Source organism: Sapajus apella, unplaced genomic scaffold (genome assembly GCF_009761245.1).
Source record: "Sapajus apella isolate SASKATOON/1434 unplaced genomic scaffold, GSC_monkey_1.0 scaffold180, whole genome shotgun sequence".
Classification (NCBI taxonomy): domain Eukaryota; kingdom Metazoa; phylum Chordata; class Mammalia; order Primates; family Cebidae; genus Sapajus; species Sapajus apella.
Window position 1 is genome coordinate 223,310 of NW_022437120.1, and position 16,896 is coordinate 240,205.

The window sequence follows — 16,896 nt, forward strand, 5'->3', positions numbered from 1 at the left end:
AGTTGAATCACAGACCGGAGGGACCCACAATTCAAGTAGCTTAGAATTATGTATGTGCACAGAACACACAACTTTGTCCATCTTTATATTCTTATGAGTACAAAAGGTTAACAACAGCGAAAATAGCGGTGCGTGGCTCGTGCTTTCTGCTCCCTTTTTCTCTTCCGGGGCCAATCTGCTGTCAAGAGGATCGAACCTCTGCTTTCTAACTCTGCTACCCAAAAGGGAAAACGATGAGTTCAGTGTTCACATCTGAAACCTTCCAGAACTAGGCATTATTTTTCCGCTGGAACACTGTATGAACAAAGGAAGACTAAAGTTTTACAAACACGTTGAAATACCGTCTGGAAATTCGATATTCCCCAAAATTATGTCAGCATACACACATTTCACATTCTCTTATTTTTGCTCAGTGGATAGGGCTGCCTTGATTTTTGGAATGCCTAAGATATTTATCCCATGCCTCCAGAAATTTTTTAAATATTATTAATCTACTGAAGTGAAAAGTAATTTGGTTGTTTTTGGAGGCTAGGTCCAGCTAGAATAATACTGGTTGTTTTTAAGTGAGAACGCGCTTCCATTATAAATGGAGTATGACTGCTTCCTCTGGTTCAGCAGAAGTCAGAGGCCCATAAACGAATGGCCACAGATTTCCCATCTAAGAAAACCCATCCTCTCGTCATCAGATGTCCTGTGAGAACAAAATCACCAGGACCTTCCCAGAGTTACAACTCTAATTCTCATCCAGCTACCCGTCATACATTTTCTTTCTTCTTTTCAATTGTACTGGATAAACTCTATTTTTCAGATATTTCCTTTTCATTTGTATCATGCTGAACTGTATTTTGGACTTTGGCACTGAAGGTTTGATCTCAGCAATCTGAAATAGCCACTGCACCAAAAGAGTCTTCCCCAAACATTTTTTTTTCTTTAAATATTCCTCCCATTATGTAGAATCAAACATTCTTTTGTTTGGTAGAGGACTCTCCATCTGTCCACTTAACTTCCTTCCAACTCAGATATACATTAGGTTTGTTTCAGTGACAACAGCCACATAAGGGCTGTTATTCCAAAAGCTCTGGCAACTGTGTACAAAAAAGGGCTTCTTCGGGCTTTTACAGAACATGTGACTTTGCTAAATCAAATATGGAAGAATCAGTTGTTTGATAAGACATGCGAATTCTAGGACAGTGGGACCCAGTCAGATGTCCACATAAACTTGAGGGACTTATTAAAGCTTAGGATTTTAACTATAACCCACTTCACTCCAACAAAACAGACCAAATAGCTAGTATTTACAGAATATTTACAACGTAGCAGGCACCAAGTACTTTTTATGTACAAAGTTACTTAGTCCTCTCAGCTCTAACTATACAAATGAGGAATCGGAGACACAAAGCAGATAAGGAACTTGCCCAGGATCACAGCTCAGTGGCAAAGGCTCACCCTGCTTCTCAATCCTCACCCTAGCTGCCAACAGACACCACCCCCTATGCCAGGGTGCTACCCATCTTGAACAGCAGTCCCATGCTACCAGGCTCAGGGTAGTCAAGACAAGCAGCATTACACAGGGAGGCTGCATTCGACAGTCAGCAGGCTTTTGTGGGCTAGCCTGAGAATCTTTTACAACACTGCAATTTGAGTGCGTCTTCCCACAGGAAGAAACACTGGACTCCCAATACTGGTAATAACAGCAGTAGCTAACCTTCTCTAAGAGTGTTACCTATGTTAATTCTCTGAATCCTCACACTACCACGAGGTAGGTGTTGTTACCCCTATTTTATATATGAAGAAACTGAAGCACAGAGAAACTTTGTAAATAGCCAACGGTTTAGTAAGTGGAAGATTTGGGATTCCAACCCAGGCAGCCTGGCTCCAGAGTCTTGACTACCAGAGTTCTTAACCATCACATTATGCTGGCCTCACACTGCTCACTTTACCTTTCTCCATAAGTGTGTAGGCTAGCAGACAATCACATTAGCAATTATGAACACGACCATCCGTAGACAGGCTGTGTAACCCCACTCACCGTTGGGAAGTCCTCCAGCACCTGGCGGTCCTTCTCCTTGCTCTCCGTGAACCGCCAGTCTGGCTGGTAAAGGAAGGAGTGGAAGTTGTGCAATAGCGGGACCTTCTTTTCCACACTGAGGGTCATGTCATCTTCCAGCGTGTCCAGAGCTCGGAGGACCAGATAAAATATGCATACTGCATTGCTGTAAAAAATGAAAAACTATTACTATATTGAAAGAAACATCCAAAGATATTTTATCTTAAAATAACTTGTGCCAGGCTGTTTTCTAAACCCACCTGCACCCTCAACTTGAAAGAACTATAAGGGTATCCAAAGCTTTTCATACTTAATGAAACTTACATTAGTTTTCCTTTCTTACATGAGAGTAATGAACTTCTGTAGTTTATTAAAAAATAAAAAGTCGACCAGTTGAGTGTCACTACTACTCCCAGAAATGAGTTGCACTTAACTAATGTAGCAAACTATGGAGACCAAAAGACTAAACGTTTACACCGAACTAGTATTTGACAAATAGAAAAGAAAGCCAAAAAAAAGACTGATTTCTCAGTATAAATAGGACCATACATAAAGGCAACTGGTCTAAGTTCACGGGTGTAATCTGCACAGAGGCAGGTTCAAAAGAATCAACCCAATATGCTAGAAATAGAAATGCAAAGTAGGATAAGGGAAGCCGAGAAAATACGACCTGCTCACAGCCAGGTTCAGCTGCCAGGACTAAAAAAAGTTAATAAACATCACCATCCCCCCAACCTGCTTCTCTGAAAGGCTGGGCCCGCAGGGACACCACTGGATGGCAAAGAGCCTGGAAGGGCATTCTAAAGTAAACACAGGCTTCACAAGCCCGAACACTTCCTTCACTAGGGCAGGGCTATGGGCTGAATAAGCCACAGCCACGAGGCTGCAACACTGCGCCGTATCAACAAGTAGCTTCTAATCACTCAGAGGTCCCTGGACAAGCTTTCCTCCCCCACGCCGGAGTCGCTGCTCCCCCACTCACCGCATTTCCCCATCCAGCGCCTGGATAACAGCTGCGAAACTGCGACTCGTCTGATTGAGATACTTGTAGCAAGTTTTCAGGCTACTGCTGAGCGAGTCCTGCGGGCAGACAAGACACACGGCGCTGGGAGACGTTGAGGAGCAGGAGTGGGAGTGGGAGTGGGGCAGGCGGCTCCACAGCCTGCAGCCCTCTCCCCGCGGCCAGTCCTTGCAGGGCCAGGCGGCAGGAGGCAAAGAGCAGCCGCGCGGGGCGGTGCCTGCGCCCGGGCCTCTGGGCGCCGCGGCGGGACTCAGCACCAGGGTGCGCTTGAAGAGGGCCATGGCTTTCGTGCCGCAGGCGGCTGCGGCCATGGGAATCGCGGACCCAGCGGAGTCTTTCCTCCATAGACTCGAGCAGATCTGCGAAGCGCCCACCGAGGGGCGGGACAGGCTCGCCCTCTACCCAGAACTGGCCCGCCCCGCACGTGGAGGCCGAGGCCTGGCCCGCAGCCCCGCCCCCGGCCTACCGCTCGCGCTTGCTCCACACCCCTTCGGCGCGGTGCCGGCCTCCCGGTCTGGCCCTTCACATCTGAACCCACTGGCCGCTAAGTGGTACAGCGCACTTCCAAGCGGCCCGCCTGTCCTCCCGGTGACAGTATCCCTAAACCCAACTACCCAGGCTTAGCCGAATTATTTTCCCAATAAGGCCTGGACTTGTACTCAGCGTGTCTGTCTTTGCATCGCCCAATTTTACCAAGAATCCTGCTAAATTGATTTGGCCAGAATCCGGCAACTTCAATAGCTGATCATCTTGGACACCTGATCAGCTTCCACAGCCCGCCCCCCACCCCCTGCATCTCCCAGGTGATGTCTGCTAACTCTGGCCTGCCTCCATCAAGAACCCTCACCTGGTGTTTCCTCTTAATCATTTTCTATCCACTGACATCCCCTCTCTCTCCCGGCTCTGCGCCCCCCCATCAATTTCTACTTTTCCTTGTATTCGGAGTGGAGCCCTGATCTGTACTGTGGTCTCTCTCCTGCTGCAGTTTTTCTGAATAAAGTCTGTGGTTTTGCTGTTTCACTGCCACTGTCCAACTGATTTTTTTCTCTGACACCTGTTAAGCCTCTACTCTTCTCTAGAAAGCCAGCCATTCAAGATTTCTTCTCATCTTTCCTGTCAAAATTAATGGAATATAGTGCGCTGTTTCATGACTTTTATGCTTCCCCAAAGAAAACAACAACTGTGTTTTTCCGAAAGGGAAAAAAAGCCTTATTTTCAATGCAAGCCTATAACAGAGTTGCTGTTTCGTGTATTTTTTCAGAGACTATTTTTTGCAGCAGTTTTAGGCCAACAGGGAAACTGAGTGGAAAGTGCCACAGGTTTCCATACGCCCCTTCCCTCTCCTCACCCCACCGTCTCACAACAGGTTTTTTTGAGACAGAAATGGGAATCATTTGAAATAGCTAACAGGGCCAGGTGCAGTGACTCAGACCTGTAATCCCAGCACTTTGGGAGGCCAAGGTGCGAGGATCGCTTGAGCCCAGGAGTTTGAAGGCAGCCTGGACAACACAGTGAGACCTCATCTTCATAAAAAAGTTAAAAAAAAAATTTTTTTTAAAGTCACGTGTGGTGGCGCCCACTTGTAGTCCTAGCTACTCAGGAGGCTGGGGTGGGAGAATCACTTGAGCCTAGGAAATACAGGTTACAGTGAACTATGATATTGTATACTGCAGAGTGAGACCCCGTCTCAAAAAAATTAAAAATCACAAATATCTAACAGGAATGGTTAAAAAAATATGGTATATTCACTGCTAGGAAATTCCATAGTCACTTCAGAATGGTAACAGTGAGACCTGGACTCTTGCGGGAGTTTCAGTGAACTATGTTGTTTTTATTTGTGTACATTTTCTATCATGAATACATATTATTTTGTCAAAGAGTAAATCTTTTTAAATCACATAATCCTGAAAAAGTCATTTTATTGCTATTTCCAATAAAAAATTATTAGTAAAAACAAATTTTAGCTGGGCACAGTGGCTCAAAGCTGTAATCCTAGCACTTTGAGAGGCCAAGGATCACCAGAGATGGATCACCTGAGGTTGGGAGTTTGAGACCAGCCTGATCAATATGGCGAAACCCTGTCTCTACTAAAAATATAAAATTAGCCAGGCCTGGTGGTGCAAGCCTGTAGTCCCAGCTACTCAGGAGGCTGAGGCAGGAGAATCACTTGAACCTGGGAGGCAAAGGTTGCAGTAAGCCGAGATCACACCATTGCACTCCAGCCTGGGCTGCAAGAGCGAAACTCCATCTCAAACAACAACAACAACAACAACACGCACACACACACATACATACTTACTGGGCACCATAATTTAGTAAAGTCCAGTCTCTGGCACATAAACATATTCAGTAAAGGTGTGATGAATAAATGCAGTCATTCATCCAGTATTTTAAAACAATTCACCAACTCCTTCCCTCTCAAAATACAGGGAGGCAAGATTTCAGAGTGAAAGAAACAGAATACCAACTCTGGACTCTTCACATAGCCTTATCATTACCAGGCTGCAGCAAGCAGCTCTTTAAACTGCACTGCCAAATGTCATGTTCATCCAACTAACGGCTTGGGGACTGACATCAGACCAGGAGTTTCAATGTATGCCAAGGCACAATCCCCCTAGAATTGAAGACCAACACTCTTCAGGAACACCACCGCTCCTTTCCATCAACGCTCCACGCTGAAAGGGGGCAAGCTCAGCCACTTCTCCTCCAGCTCCTGCCACTGCCACTTTTTCCTGTCACCTATTTGTTTCAATGCCTCACCTTGTAATAACAGTTTCTTCAAATTACCAAGAACAAGCCAGGAAGACACAGCTAGTAAGCACACAATGTAAAACGCCACTCACTAAAAATTTCCACTGCTTAATTCCCATGAGCTAGGGGAGAAAAAAGCTCAGGCTACTGCTGCCTGTCCCTCCAGCCTCCTGACGCTTTTATTGCAGTCTGAGATTCAGTGCACTCCCAAGAGTCCAGTGGGAGAAAACAGGGATGCAGGGAGTTTAGAGGAAGGGTGTGGGGTGGTCAGGAGGACAAGACCAGACTCCCCAGGAAGGGTCTCCAGCCTCAGGCTGGAAAGTTCCACAAGTGAACAGCTACCAGCTGCCAGCCCTCTCTCTCTGCAGCATTCCTCCCTTTAAAATAGAACAGGTATCTCCAGGAAGGGGGAAATAAACCACAAACTTGAAAACTGAATTTGCATAATGATATTGATAAACAGCATTTATCAGGCACCTAACTTCATGCCAAGCACAATACGGACATTATCTTTGATCCTTATTCAACTTGTTAAGGTCTAACAGGTCCACAGTCCACTGAAAGCTTTATGGCAAGACCTGGGACAGAATCAAGCATTTTTAGTGTTTTAGAAAATAGGAAATAAAATGCATATACAACCCCAGTCAGTGTGAAGTAGTATTTCATAATTATTTCTTTAGCAAAACACTTATTTATACTAAGTGGGATAAAGGAAGCCTCAACTTCAAGTCAGGGTTTGCTGCCAAATGATTTCGAGACAAACTGACAACAAGTTTTCAGTTGACCATCTTAGAGTTGAGAAGTTGTGGTTAAAAAATTGTGACTGTGGGCCAGGCACAGTGGCTCACACCTGTAATACCAGCACTTTTGGAGGCTGAAGTGGGCGGATCACAAGGTCAAGAGATCGAGACCTTCCTGGCCAACATGGTGAAACCCCATCTCTACTAAAAATATACAATTAGCTGCGCGTGGTGGCGCATGCCTGTAGTCCCAGCTACTCAGGAAGCTGAGGCAGGAGAATTGCTTGAACCTGGGAGGTGGAGGTTGCAGTAAGCTGAGATCAAGCCACTGCACTCCAGCTTGGCAACAGGGTGAGACTCTGTCCCCCCACCCCAGGAAAAAAATTGTGACTGTACATCCCTACTTTACAGATCAAGTAACTGTGGCTCAGAGGTTATCAAGGTTGTTCACCTAACTTAATAGAATCAGGAATTACACTTAATAACAGACTTAAGAGAAGATATTAGTCTAAATAACAAGATTTAAATTTGATAGAAGCCAGATCCGCCTGATTACAAACCACTGGCTTTTGGCCAGGTACGGTGGCTCAGGCCTGTAATCCTAGTATTCTGGGAGGAAAAGGTGGGTGGATCATGCAGTCAGAAGATCGAGACCATTCTGGCCAACATGGTGAAACCCCATTTCTACTAAAAATACAGAAATAAGCCGGGTGTGGTGGTGCGTGCCTATAATCCCAGCTACTCAGGAGGCTGAGGCCTGAGAAACACTTAAACCCAGGAGGCAGAGGTTGCAGTGAGCCAAGATCATGCCACTGCTCTCCAGCCTGGCGATAGACCAAGACTAGACTCCAACTCAAAAAACAAACAAACAGCCTGCTTTTTCCATTACTTGGCTATGGGTGATGTCACACAACTTGCAGGCGGCATATGCCCCTAAATTTACTGACATGCTTCTAAAAATTCAGTATAAATCAAATTTACTAAACCCTGAAATTCTATAGTCAAATCCTTCTGTGATAGAAATAAGCAGCCCTCAGTATCTGCTAAGTGTACATTTTTTGCCTAGTTTGTAGAGAGAAACTGGTTGGATGTAGCGGCTCACACCTGTAATCCCAGCACTTTGAGGCCAAGGTGGGAAAATCACTTGAGCTCACGAGTTCAAGACCAACCTGGGCAAGATAGCAAGACCTTGTCTCTACAAAAAAATTTAACATTAGCCAGGCACTGGTGGCATGTGCCTGTAGTCCCAGCTACTCAGGAGGCTGAGGTGGGAGGCTGGCTTGAGCCAGGGAAGTTGAGACTGCAGTGAGTCATGTTCAGGCCACAGCATTCTAGCCTGGAAGACAGAGTGAGACCCTGTCCCCCGAAACCAAAAAAAAAAAAAGGAGAGAAACTAAGATAATGTTAAGTGAAGGGAAATGTATTTTCCAATTTGTTTCACCTAATTAGAGGCTCGCTCGTTTTGTTTGTTTTTCGAGACGGAGTCTCACTCTGTCGCCCAGGCTGAAGAGCAGAGGCACAGTCTCAGCTCACTGCAACCTCTGCCTCCCGGATGCGATTATTCTGCCTTAGACTCTCAAGTAGCTGGGACTACAGGTGTGTGCCACCACACCCAGCTAGTTTTTATATTTTTGGTAGAGGCGGGTTTCACAATATTGGCCAGGCTGGTCTCAAACTCCTGACCTCAGGTGATCCACCCTCCTCCACCTCCCAAAGTGCTGGGATTACAGGAGTGAGCCACCTCACCCGGCCCACCCAGTTCTTTTTTTTAACGGCTCATGGGGATTTAAAAAGTGCTCAGAAAGACTACAACTAACAAAACAAGTAATATTGTAATATATTATCAGAGATAGAAGGAATAGCTCATCTCGCTTTTAAAAAAATTCAAAAGGTACAAAAACAGTATACTGTGAAGTCTTTCTCTACCCCCTTATTATGACCACCCACTCACCCTCCCAACACATAACCGATGCTACCATCTTCTTAAAGTCTCTTTTTGCAGAAAGAGACACAGAGGAACAAAGTCTCTGGATCCAAATGAGCTCTGACAGCACTCAGACCCTTTGCCCTGCTCTTATTTACCTCTGCGGTGCTTTTCTCCACCTGAAATACTGTATATTTGCTTTTTGCAATTGCCTCTCTCTTCCACTAAGAAGTAAGTTTCACAAAAGCAAGGTCTTCACCTATCTTGTTCACTGTTGTATCTCCAGCACCTAAAACAGTATCTGATACACAACTGGTGGTCAAATAGTTGTTAAATAAACGAAAGCTCCATCTATGTATAAAAAGTGACATATTCCTTGTCAACTAATAAAAGTTATTCTGCAGCAAAATAATTAAAATAATGTAGCACTGGCAAAGAAAAGATGGAGAAAACTGAATATTCTACAAATGGGCTGAAGACTGTACTTGAATTAAAGATAGCACGTGAAAGATAACACCAGATGAGGGTGTAGTCTACACATTCATTGTATAATTGGATAAAACCGAGTTTACAGAGACTGCACACTCAGGCGCCTTCCTGTCCGGTAAAAAGACCTTTCGACACATAGGACCCAATAAATTGGCTAAAACGGGAAATGTATTTTCTTGTGTGTTTACTGAAGCACATGGACACTGAAAGACTCTGACGTTCACGCACCTATCAAGCCTCTGCCTGGGTCACAACCGCTACTGTCCTGTTGGCCCAAAAAAGTCACAGAAATCAGCCAGGCTGGTCCAGACCATTAGAACTTGGCTGAATGTGTCTATTCATTCAACAAGCACGTACGAATAATTTTCTTGTTGGACTAAAAACACCTCCTATGCATTCATTTACAAAGCCGTACAGGATGAGGCAGATAAAATCTTAAGTAAAACCAAGTTCTGACCTTCCACTAAGCACCTAGCTAATCCACAGACGTTCAGATAACTGATTAGAACTGGGAAACGTAGATAGGTGATTTTAAAACCCAGGAAGCCCTGAGGACGAACGACGGACGGGGGCAAGGTGGGGAGAGTTCTGGAGGAGGTGGCGAAGCCGAAAACTGATTGAGGAAGATTTCATTCCAGAAACTGTGTTCATGTGATGATATTTGCATAGTTTATTCTGCTCATAAAAAAACTCATTCGTCCTCTCCCACGTAACCACCCACCCACATAGTCCCAGACGTGTAACCCTCGGGTTAGGACACTGGGAAGTGCCGATGCTCACGGAGGGCACGAAACCGGGAGCACAATCGCTGGGAGCCGCGCAGAAGCCGCTCAGGCCCAGGACGACTAGTCGGGGCAGGGACAGGACCCCCGGGAGGGCCGCGTTCACCTGGGCCCGAAGTGTGGAAGGCTCTGCCTCCCAAGGGCAGGGAGACGGGAACGCCCGGGCGTTGGGACCGCTCGCCGCGCCCCCAGCCCCTGATCCGGGCCCCGACGCCGGCCCCGCGCGCGGCCTCCCCGTCCAGGAATGCAGAGATGGTCGGCCCACCTGGTCCATCTTGGGCATCACCTTCCGCTTGCCCCCGATGCGGAAGCGCACCAGGTTGTAGAACTCCTCGGGATGGCCTAGGCACTTGACGAACTCCATCCTGGCGCAGGCGGCGGACTCAGTCTCGGTGCTCACCTCTGCGCTCTTCAGACTCCCACCTTCCGGCCAGACCTGAGTAGGAGGTGCGGCGCGGGGCGGTCCGGAAAGGGGGCGGGCCCACCGCGAGGACACCCCGCCCACCTCCCCGCCCACCTCCACGGGCCTAGGGCGTTCGCGCGGCTACCTGAGGGCTCGCGGGGTGGACTGACGGGCGCTGATTGGTCAGGGCCGCTCGCACTAGGACGACGCTGACCAATCAGTGGCAAGAGAAGCCTGGCGTGACAGCACCCTAGAATCTCATTGGAGGACGAGAAAGAGGCCGACGAATCGGATTGGTTCCCTGGTGGAACCGGGCCTTTGTTTTCCTCCGCTTGCCCGAGGCTGACAGCGCGAGGGCTGTGGGGAGCCGGCCTGAGGCGGTTGGGCCGTGGGGCAGTGGGGTTCCGGTGCGCTGAAGCCCAACGGTGGCCCAGCGTCGGGTGAGCAGCGCAGGCTGGCGTGCGCCAGGCTGGGTCAGTAAGCCGCCCACGTGCCCGGCCTTGTTGTCTCCTGCCCGCCAGGTGATCTCTGCAGCCCCTCCCCGTGGAGCCTAAGGCGGTGAAAAGGCGGGTCCAGCGCGAAGCTGGGCGTTCTGACTGTAACTCACCAGAGCCAAAGCGTGGGAGCCGCGCGAGCACGGCCGGCCCTGGTCGCCTGCCGCGCACCCCCATCCAGCGCCAGGCAGCCCTGCACACTCCTGGAGCTTCAGCTGCCTCCTCTCTAAAGTGTTTGCCTGAGATCTCTCTTAGTCCTAGAAAAGGAGCTGAAGCCTTAGAGGGCCTGTAACAGGAAGGGGGAAACCTCTCATCCTAGATCTCTCTCTCCAGCCCTAGAAACTACTGGCTGCCTAAGCCCTCCTGCGGTCTGTTATAACACAGCAACCCGTGAGCCTTTTAAAACCTGTCAGGGGCCGGGCGCGGTGGCTCACACCTTTGTAATCCCAGCACTTTGGGAGGCCGAGGCGGGTGGATCACGAGGTCAAGAGATCGAGACCATCCTGGTCAACACGGTGAAACCCCGTCTGTAGTAAAACTACAAAAAATCAGCTGGGCCTGGTGGCGCGTGCCTGTAATCCCAGCTACTCAGGAGGCTGAGGCAGGAGAATTGCCTGAACCCAGGAGGCGGAGGTTGCGGTGAGCCGAGATCGCGCCACTGCACTCCAGCCTGGGTAACAAGAGCGAAACTCCGTCTCAAAAAAAAAAAAAAAAAAACCTGTCAGGTCTGCACAGAGCCGTTCAGAGTCTCTCCACTCCAGAGAAAGCCAAAGCCCCTACGTGGGTCCCCAGGGGCTGCAGGACCCGCCTTCCACCCAGTTTACCTCTCGGGCCCCCAGCTCGTACATTTTCGCGGCCCCAGGGCTTTCTGTCTAGCTGTTCACTCTTCAGCACTATCCCCCATAGACCTGCTGGGCTAACTCCTCGAGCCCCACCTGTTTGCCCTCCCCCCCATTTCCACCGCTACTGATCCCCATATCCTGCTCTATAGTTATCAAATTCTAATAGATCATTAACTTATGTATTAGATTACAGAGCGTTTCCCCTTGCTAGTGGAAACTAAAAATCCTCAGCCCCTCCCACTGCCCACCTTGGCCAAGGGAACCCCAGAAAAAACTTAAAAACTGTTTCCAGCCGTGATGGGACAGATCAGACAGGCCTCACTGTACCCCTGCTGTCGGAGTTCATACACAACTGACCAGCATTAATATTCAAAGAGATCATGAGACTAACAGAACAGACTCTGTGGTAATAAGATACCCAGTTATAAACCGGACCTAAGGCCGTGCAGGCAGTGGTGAAGTCAGGCATCCCTACACTTAAAGAATCAACTAAGCTCTGACTCCCACACGGGTTTTCTTTTTCTCCAGCAGCTAAACAGCAGTGGCCTCAAGATAAGCAATAGTAACACTTGCAGCTCCACCAGAGGCTGCTAATAAGCCCCTGTTCACCAGCCATAACTACAGCTTTGACTGGTCAAGAGACTGATTTCAGTAACTTTCTCCTGATAAGATCACCGGCTGTGGACTGGTCTGAACGGTTTACAGAGGCTGAGCACTCGGGTGCCTTCCTGTCCTGAAAAGACCTTTGGACATAGAGGGCCTAACTGTAATGCATTCAAATGTTGAGTCTCTATCCCAAAGTGAATATGGGTCATATATTACATGGATGTTTGTTCACTGTGTCAGGTCCACCATCATAAATATTCATAGCTCCTCTTGTAACCTGTTAAATATGTATGTTTAGCCAACCCATTCAGCATAAAGCTCCTATCTCACCACTTCTCCTTCGAAGTGCCTGTCTCTTGTCTAAGCTGGAAGCATGCTGTAACCTTTAGAAGAAATGTAGTCTCTCCTCCTTTTCTAAATTTATAAATTGTATTTTTTAAGTTCACATTAAAAATCAAGGCTCAATGATGACAGATCTTTGTTTTATTCTCTAATGTACCCTTAAGCATCTAGAATAGTGCCCAGCACATACCGGGTGCTCAATGAATATTTATTGAATTGAGCTTTGTGGAGGACATCTCTTTGATGGCACCTAAATAGGGCAAACTTAGCATGTCCATACGTTAAATCTCTCTCCCATTGAACCTGCTTCTCCTGTGGATAGCATTAACAGCCTCTCAGTTTCGTCATCACAAAATCCAGACGTCATAGCTAACTCCCTTTCCCTCCTTATATCTGCCCCTTCAAATCATTCATCAAGTCCTACGGAGTCCAAGAATTATTTATCAATCCTATGGAGTCCAAGAAAACAAATATGCTGCAAGCAGTCCGAGGAAATCAAACTGAGGAGGCAGGCAAGATGCGACTTCAGAGGCAGGCTGAGACAGCAGACCAAATTGAGGACTAGCTAAAACAGGTGGGGTGGGGGGCCAAGCAGCCTTCCACATGACACGCCCACCAGTGTGCCAAGTTAGTTTACCATTGCCATGGCAACACCCGGGAGTTACCACCCCTTGCCATGGCAATGATCCAACAACCCAGAAGTTACTATCCTTGTCCTAGAAATGGCTTCAGAAACTGTCCGTTAATCTGCATGCAATTAAAAGTAGGTATAAATCTGACTGCAGGCCAGGTGCAGTGGCCAGCACTTTGGGAGGCCGAGGCAGGTGGATCATGAGGTCAGGAGTTCAAGACCAGCATGGCCAATACAGTGAAGCCCGGTCTCTAATAAAAACACAAAAATTAGCTAGGCATGGTGGCAGATGCCTATAATCCCAACTACTTGGGAGGCTGAGTCAGGAGAATCACTTGAACCTGGCCTGGAAGGCGGGGAGGTTGCAGTGAGCTGAGATCATGCCACTGCACTCCAGTTTGGGTGACAGAGCAAGACTCTAAAAGTCAATCAATCAGTCAATCAGACTGCAGAAGTGGCCTGAGCTGCTGCTCTTAGCACACTGCCTATGGAGTAGCCCTGTTCTACAGGAGCAGTCACGGAGCTGTCACACCGCCTCTTTCATAAGGCTGTTTTCTTCCACCCTACCACTGGCTCCCCCTTGAATTCTTTCCTGGGCAAAGCCAAGAACCCTCATGGGCTAAGGCCGAATTCGAGGCTCGCTTGTCCCGCATCAAAACCACAACCTCGGCAGCAATCGGCCCCACATGGTCAGGACTCTTCCAACTCAGAATCAACCAGAGAGACAAATACGCTCCTCAAACCAATCACCTAACACACCTAACTCTATCAGCTGCTTCCAGCCTCCCCAGGCCAAGAGCCTCCACTCAGAGCCCCCCTGCAGCCGTCCCCTTCTCCACTGTAAAGCTTCCCACTCCCCTACCTGCCTCTGAGTGCTCACCAAGTGCAGGACTCCCTTGCAACAGCAAGCTCTGAATCAAGAGCCTCATTTGCTTGTGCTCATTAGGATGGTCTGGACTTTCACAAACCGTAATACTCTATCATGTTCAGGGGTTCCTCCCCTCCTGAACTTCCTGTATTCTAATAATCTCCTCTGTTTCGCCACCTCAGAGTTGCCCCCACAAGGGCAAGGAGTGGGCCTACGCAGCCATCTGGCAGAGTGCTTACAGCACAACCAGGTCTGTCCTAAAAAGCTCAGAGCACAGACGGTCCAGCAGCTTATCAGCACTTTTTCCCCACACAGCACTTTTTCCATTAACAGAAACACTTTGTACACCCCTCCTGTCACAGTAGGATTTGGCTTTGTGTTTTGTTTATGCTTTTATTCCCAAATCCTAGCATTCAGGAGGCATTGAAGAAATATTTACGAAATGTCTAAAGCCACTGTAAAGGCTTACATTAAATCCCATGTTTTCTCAATGTCAGTTATCACAAAACCCCAACTCATGAGCTAAATCAATCTTGCCCTTAGAATCTGTCCAATCCAAGTATCCCGCCTCTCCTTACTTTGACTGAAGCCTAGATTCACCCCCCACCCCCCATATTTCTGTACCCTCCTTCCCGGTCCTGTCGAGAAAAGCCTCTCCTCCTTCCAGGCAACAGGTACAAAAGGCATAACCGCCACTGGTCACACTGCACCCTGCTGTCCGCACCATCTCCTCTCTTTCAGTCCACTTACACCACATCATGCCTACTTCCCTTTATGTATTTATTTTTAACTTTTATTTTTGAGACAAGTTCTCATTCTGTCCCCCATGCTAGAGTGCAGTGACATGATCTCAGCTCACTGCAGCCTTGACCTCGGGCTCAGTCCTCCCACCTCAGCCTCCCTAGTAGCTGGGACTACAGGTGTGCATCACCATGCCTGGCTAACTTTTGTATTTTTTGTAGAGATGGGGGTCTCGCTGTGTTGCCCAGGCTGGTGTCAAATTTCTAGGCTCAAGTGATCCTCCTGCCTCAGCCTCCCAAAGTGCCAGGATTATAGGTGTGAGCCACCTCACCAGGCCCTACCTCCTTCTGGAACCAACCCGAAACCCTGAGAGCCTACTGCCAGGGTGATTAGCTCTGGGAGAGGAGCATGGGAGTATGAGTTGTTACCTGCCCGAATTCCCCCTTCCACACCTCTTCCATGCAGAACATTCCGTGGAGTTCCAATGGCATCAATCACAACCCTTACTCTCAACTGGTAGGTACCAGCAATTACCCAACTATTAGTTTTTTCTGTGAGTCACTGCAGTCAGAGACACTATTAGCAAGCACGCTCCAGAGATCTTCCTATGGCAGGGATGAAGGTCATTCTTTTCCGAGGTGCAGTGGCTCACGCCTGTAATCACAGCACTTTGGGAGGCCAAGGCAGGCAGACCAGGAGGTCAGGAGATCAAGACCATCCCTGCTAACACAGTGAAACCCCTCAGGAGGCTAAGGCAGGAGAATTGCTTGCAGTGAGCTGAAATCCCGCCACTGAACTCCAGCCTGGTGACAAAAGGAGACCTCAATTCCAAAAAAAAAAAAAAAAAATGCTGTTGCTCCTTGCCCCCTTGATCTCCCACCATTCTTACCCTGACAAATGCCCCCGTCCAATGTGGGTTAATCCAACATCCAATGTCTTTGTTTTTGATCCTACGCCGCTGGATGCAGTCAGGGAAAGTCAGGAAATGCACAGGCACCCTGGGCCCAACATGTGGCTCTGCAACCCTTCCCTCTAACCCAAAGTCAGCAAATTTCCTTAAGACCTTTTACAAACCTGCCCGCTCTTCTGTGCCCAAAGGCCTCGCTTTCAGCAAGTTTCCCAGGGACCTGTACTTTCTCTTCCCACCCTAGCCCAGTCATCTTTAAGCGATGGCTCTGGTGTGAGCTTCCTCTGTCTCCTGGTTTCCTCCCCTGAAGTAATTATACACAAACCTTCTTGTTATATTCGTGCTTCGCTCTCCTCCCTTCCCTTCATTTTCATCCCCTCCAAGACCAAACTTCTGCAGGGAGACCACCCTCGCATTCCACTTCCTCCCTCCCAGACGCTCCCTTCTCACTGCTGCCACGCTGCACACAGTCCTCACCTGAAGGTCACCATGACCTGGGATTTATCACCTGCCAAACCCAAGGGGCCACGGCTCCATCGCTGCCCCTTCATCTCGGCATGACTCATGATTCTGACAGCCCGCTTCTCCCTGGAGTTTCCTTTCCCCACTTACATTCCACCCATGTCCCTGAAGGGTTCCTCCTTCCTCTCTTGCTCCTTAAACAGACTTTCTCCAGGATGTCCCACACGTTTCCTCATGCTCCATTACACCCAGTGAGCCTCCCTAGCTGATCATGTCTCCTACCAGGAAAGCTGCCCCATCGGTGCCTTTAAGCCCAGCATGTCCTTGTGGGGGGTCAGGCTTGCTCCCCCATGACACTGTCTCCACAGCACAGGTGGTCGCAGGCTCGAGCGCAACACGCCTCGGGCTGACACGCAGTACCAGCTCTACCTTTCCCTATGAGCCAGGCGGTGGCCTCTGCCGGTGCTCAGCTCAGTGCCCACTGAGCCAGCTCGTGTTTCTGCCTCGCCCCAATGCCCACACTGTCAGCCAGCTGCCACCAACAGAGCCCACTGCCGCCACGGCCCGCGCCTCTCGCCCCTTCCACTCCCACAGCTGCAGCTGCCCATCGCTTCTCCAACAACGTCCTTCTCGGCACTACAACAGCATTTGCCTTTCTACCTATCCCAGTCGGAGCAAAATACATGCTGGCCGTGGCGTCCAGTCCCTGCCATGTGTGGGGAGCCCCTGGACCCACTGTCGTGTAGACGCCGAATCACAGGAAATGGTCTCAGCCCCATTTGCCACGGCTCAAGCCTGGAGTCTAAGTTTTGTCGTATCCATATGGGTTATAAAGGTACCTTTCAG

General features: G+C 48.7%; 1 protein-coding gene across 4 annotated transcripts in view; it reads right to left on the reverse strand.

Moving 5' to 3' along the window:
* FDFT1 (farnesyl-diphosphate farnesyltransferase 1) overlaps positions 1-10,333 on the reverse strand; it is a 53,068-nt gene extending 42,735 nt beyond the window's left edge. For 2 of the 4 annotated variants that reach the window (XM_032268350.1, XM_032268349.1), the window contains exons 1-3: positions 10,020-10,333; positions 3,030-3,127; positions 2,030-2,213 (exon numbers count right to left, since the gene is read on the reverse strand). In XM_032268350.1, coding sequence (XP_032124241.1) covers positions 2,030-2,213; positions 3,030-3,127; positions 10,020-10,118 — 381 coding nt within the window. In that variant the 5' untranslated portion in view covers positions 10,119-10,333. Of the gene's footprint in view, positions 1-2,029; positions 2,214-2,371; positions 2,390-3,029; positions 3,454-10,019 lie in introns of those variants that run through there. The other 2 variants (XM_032268348.1, XM_032268351.1) reach the window with 2 other exon arrangements.
* Between the last annotated feature and the right edge of the window lie 6,563 nt (positions 10,334-16,896).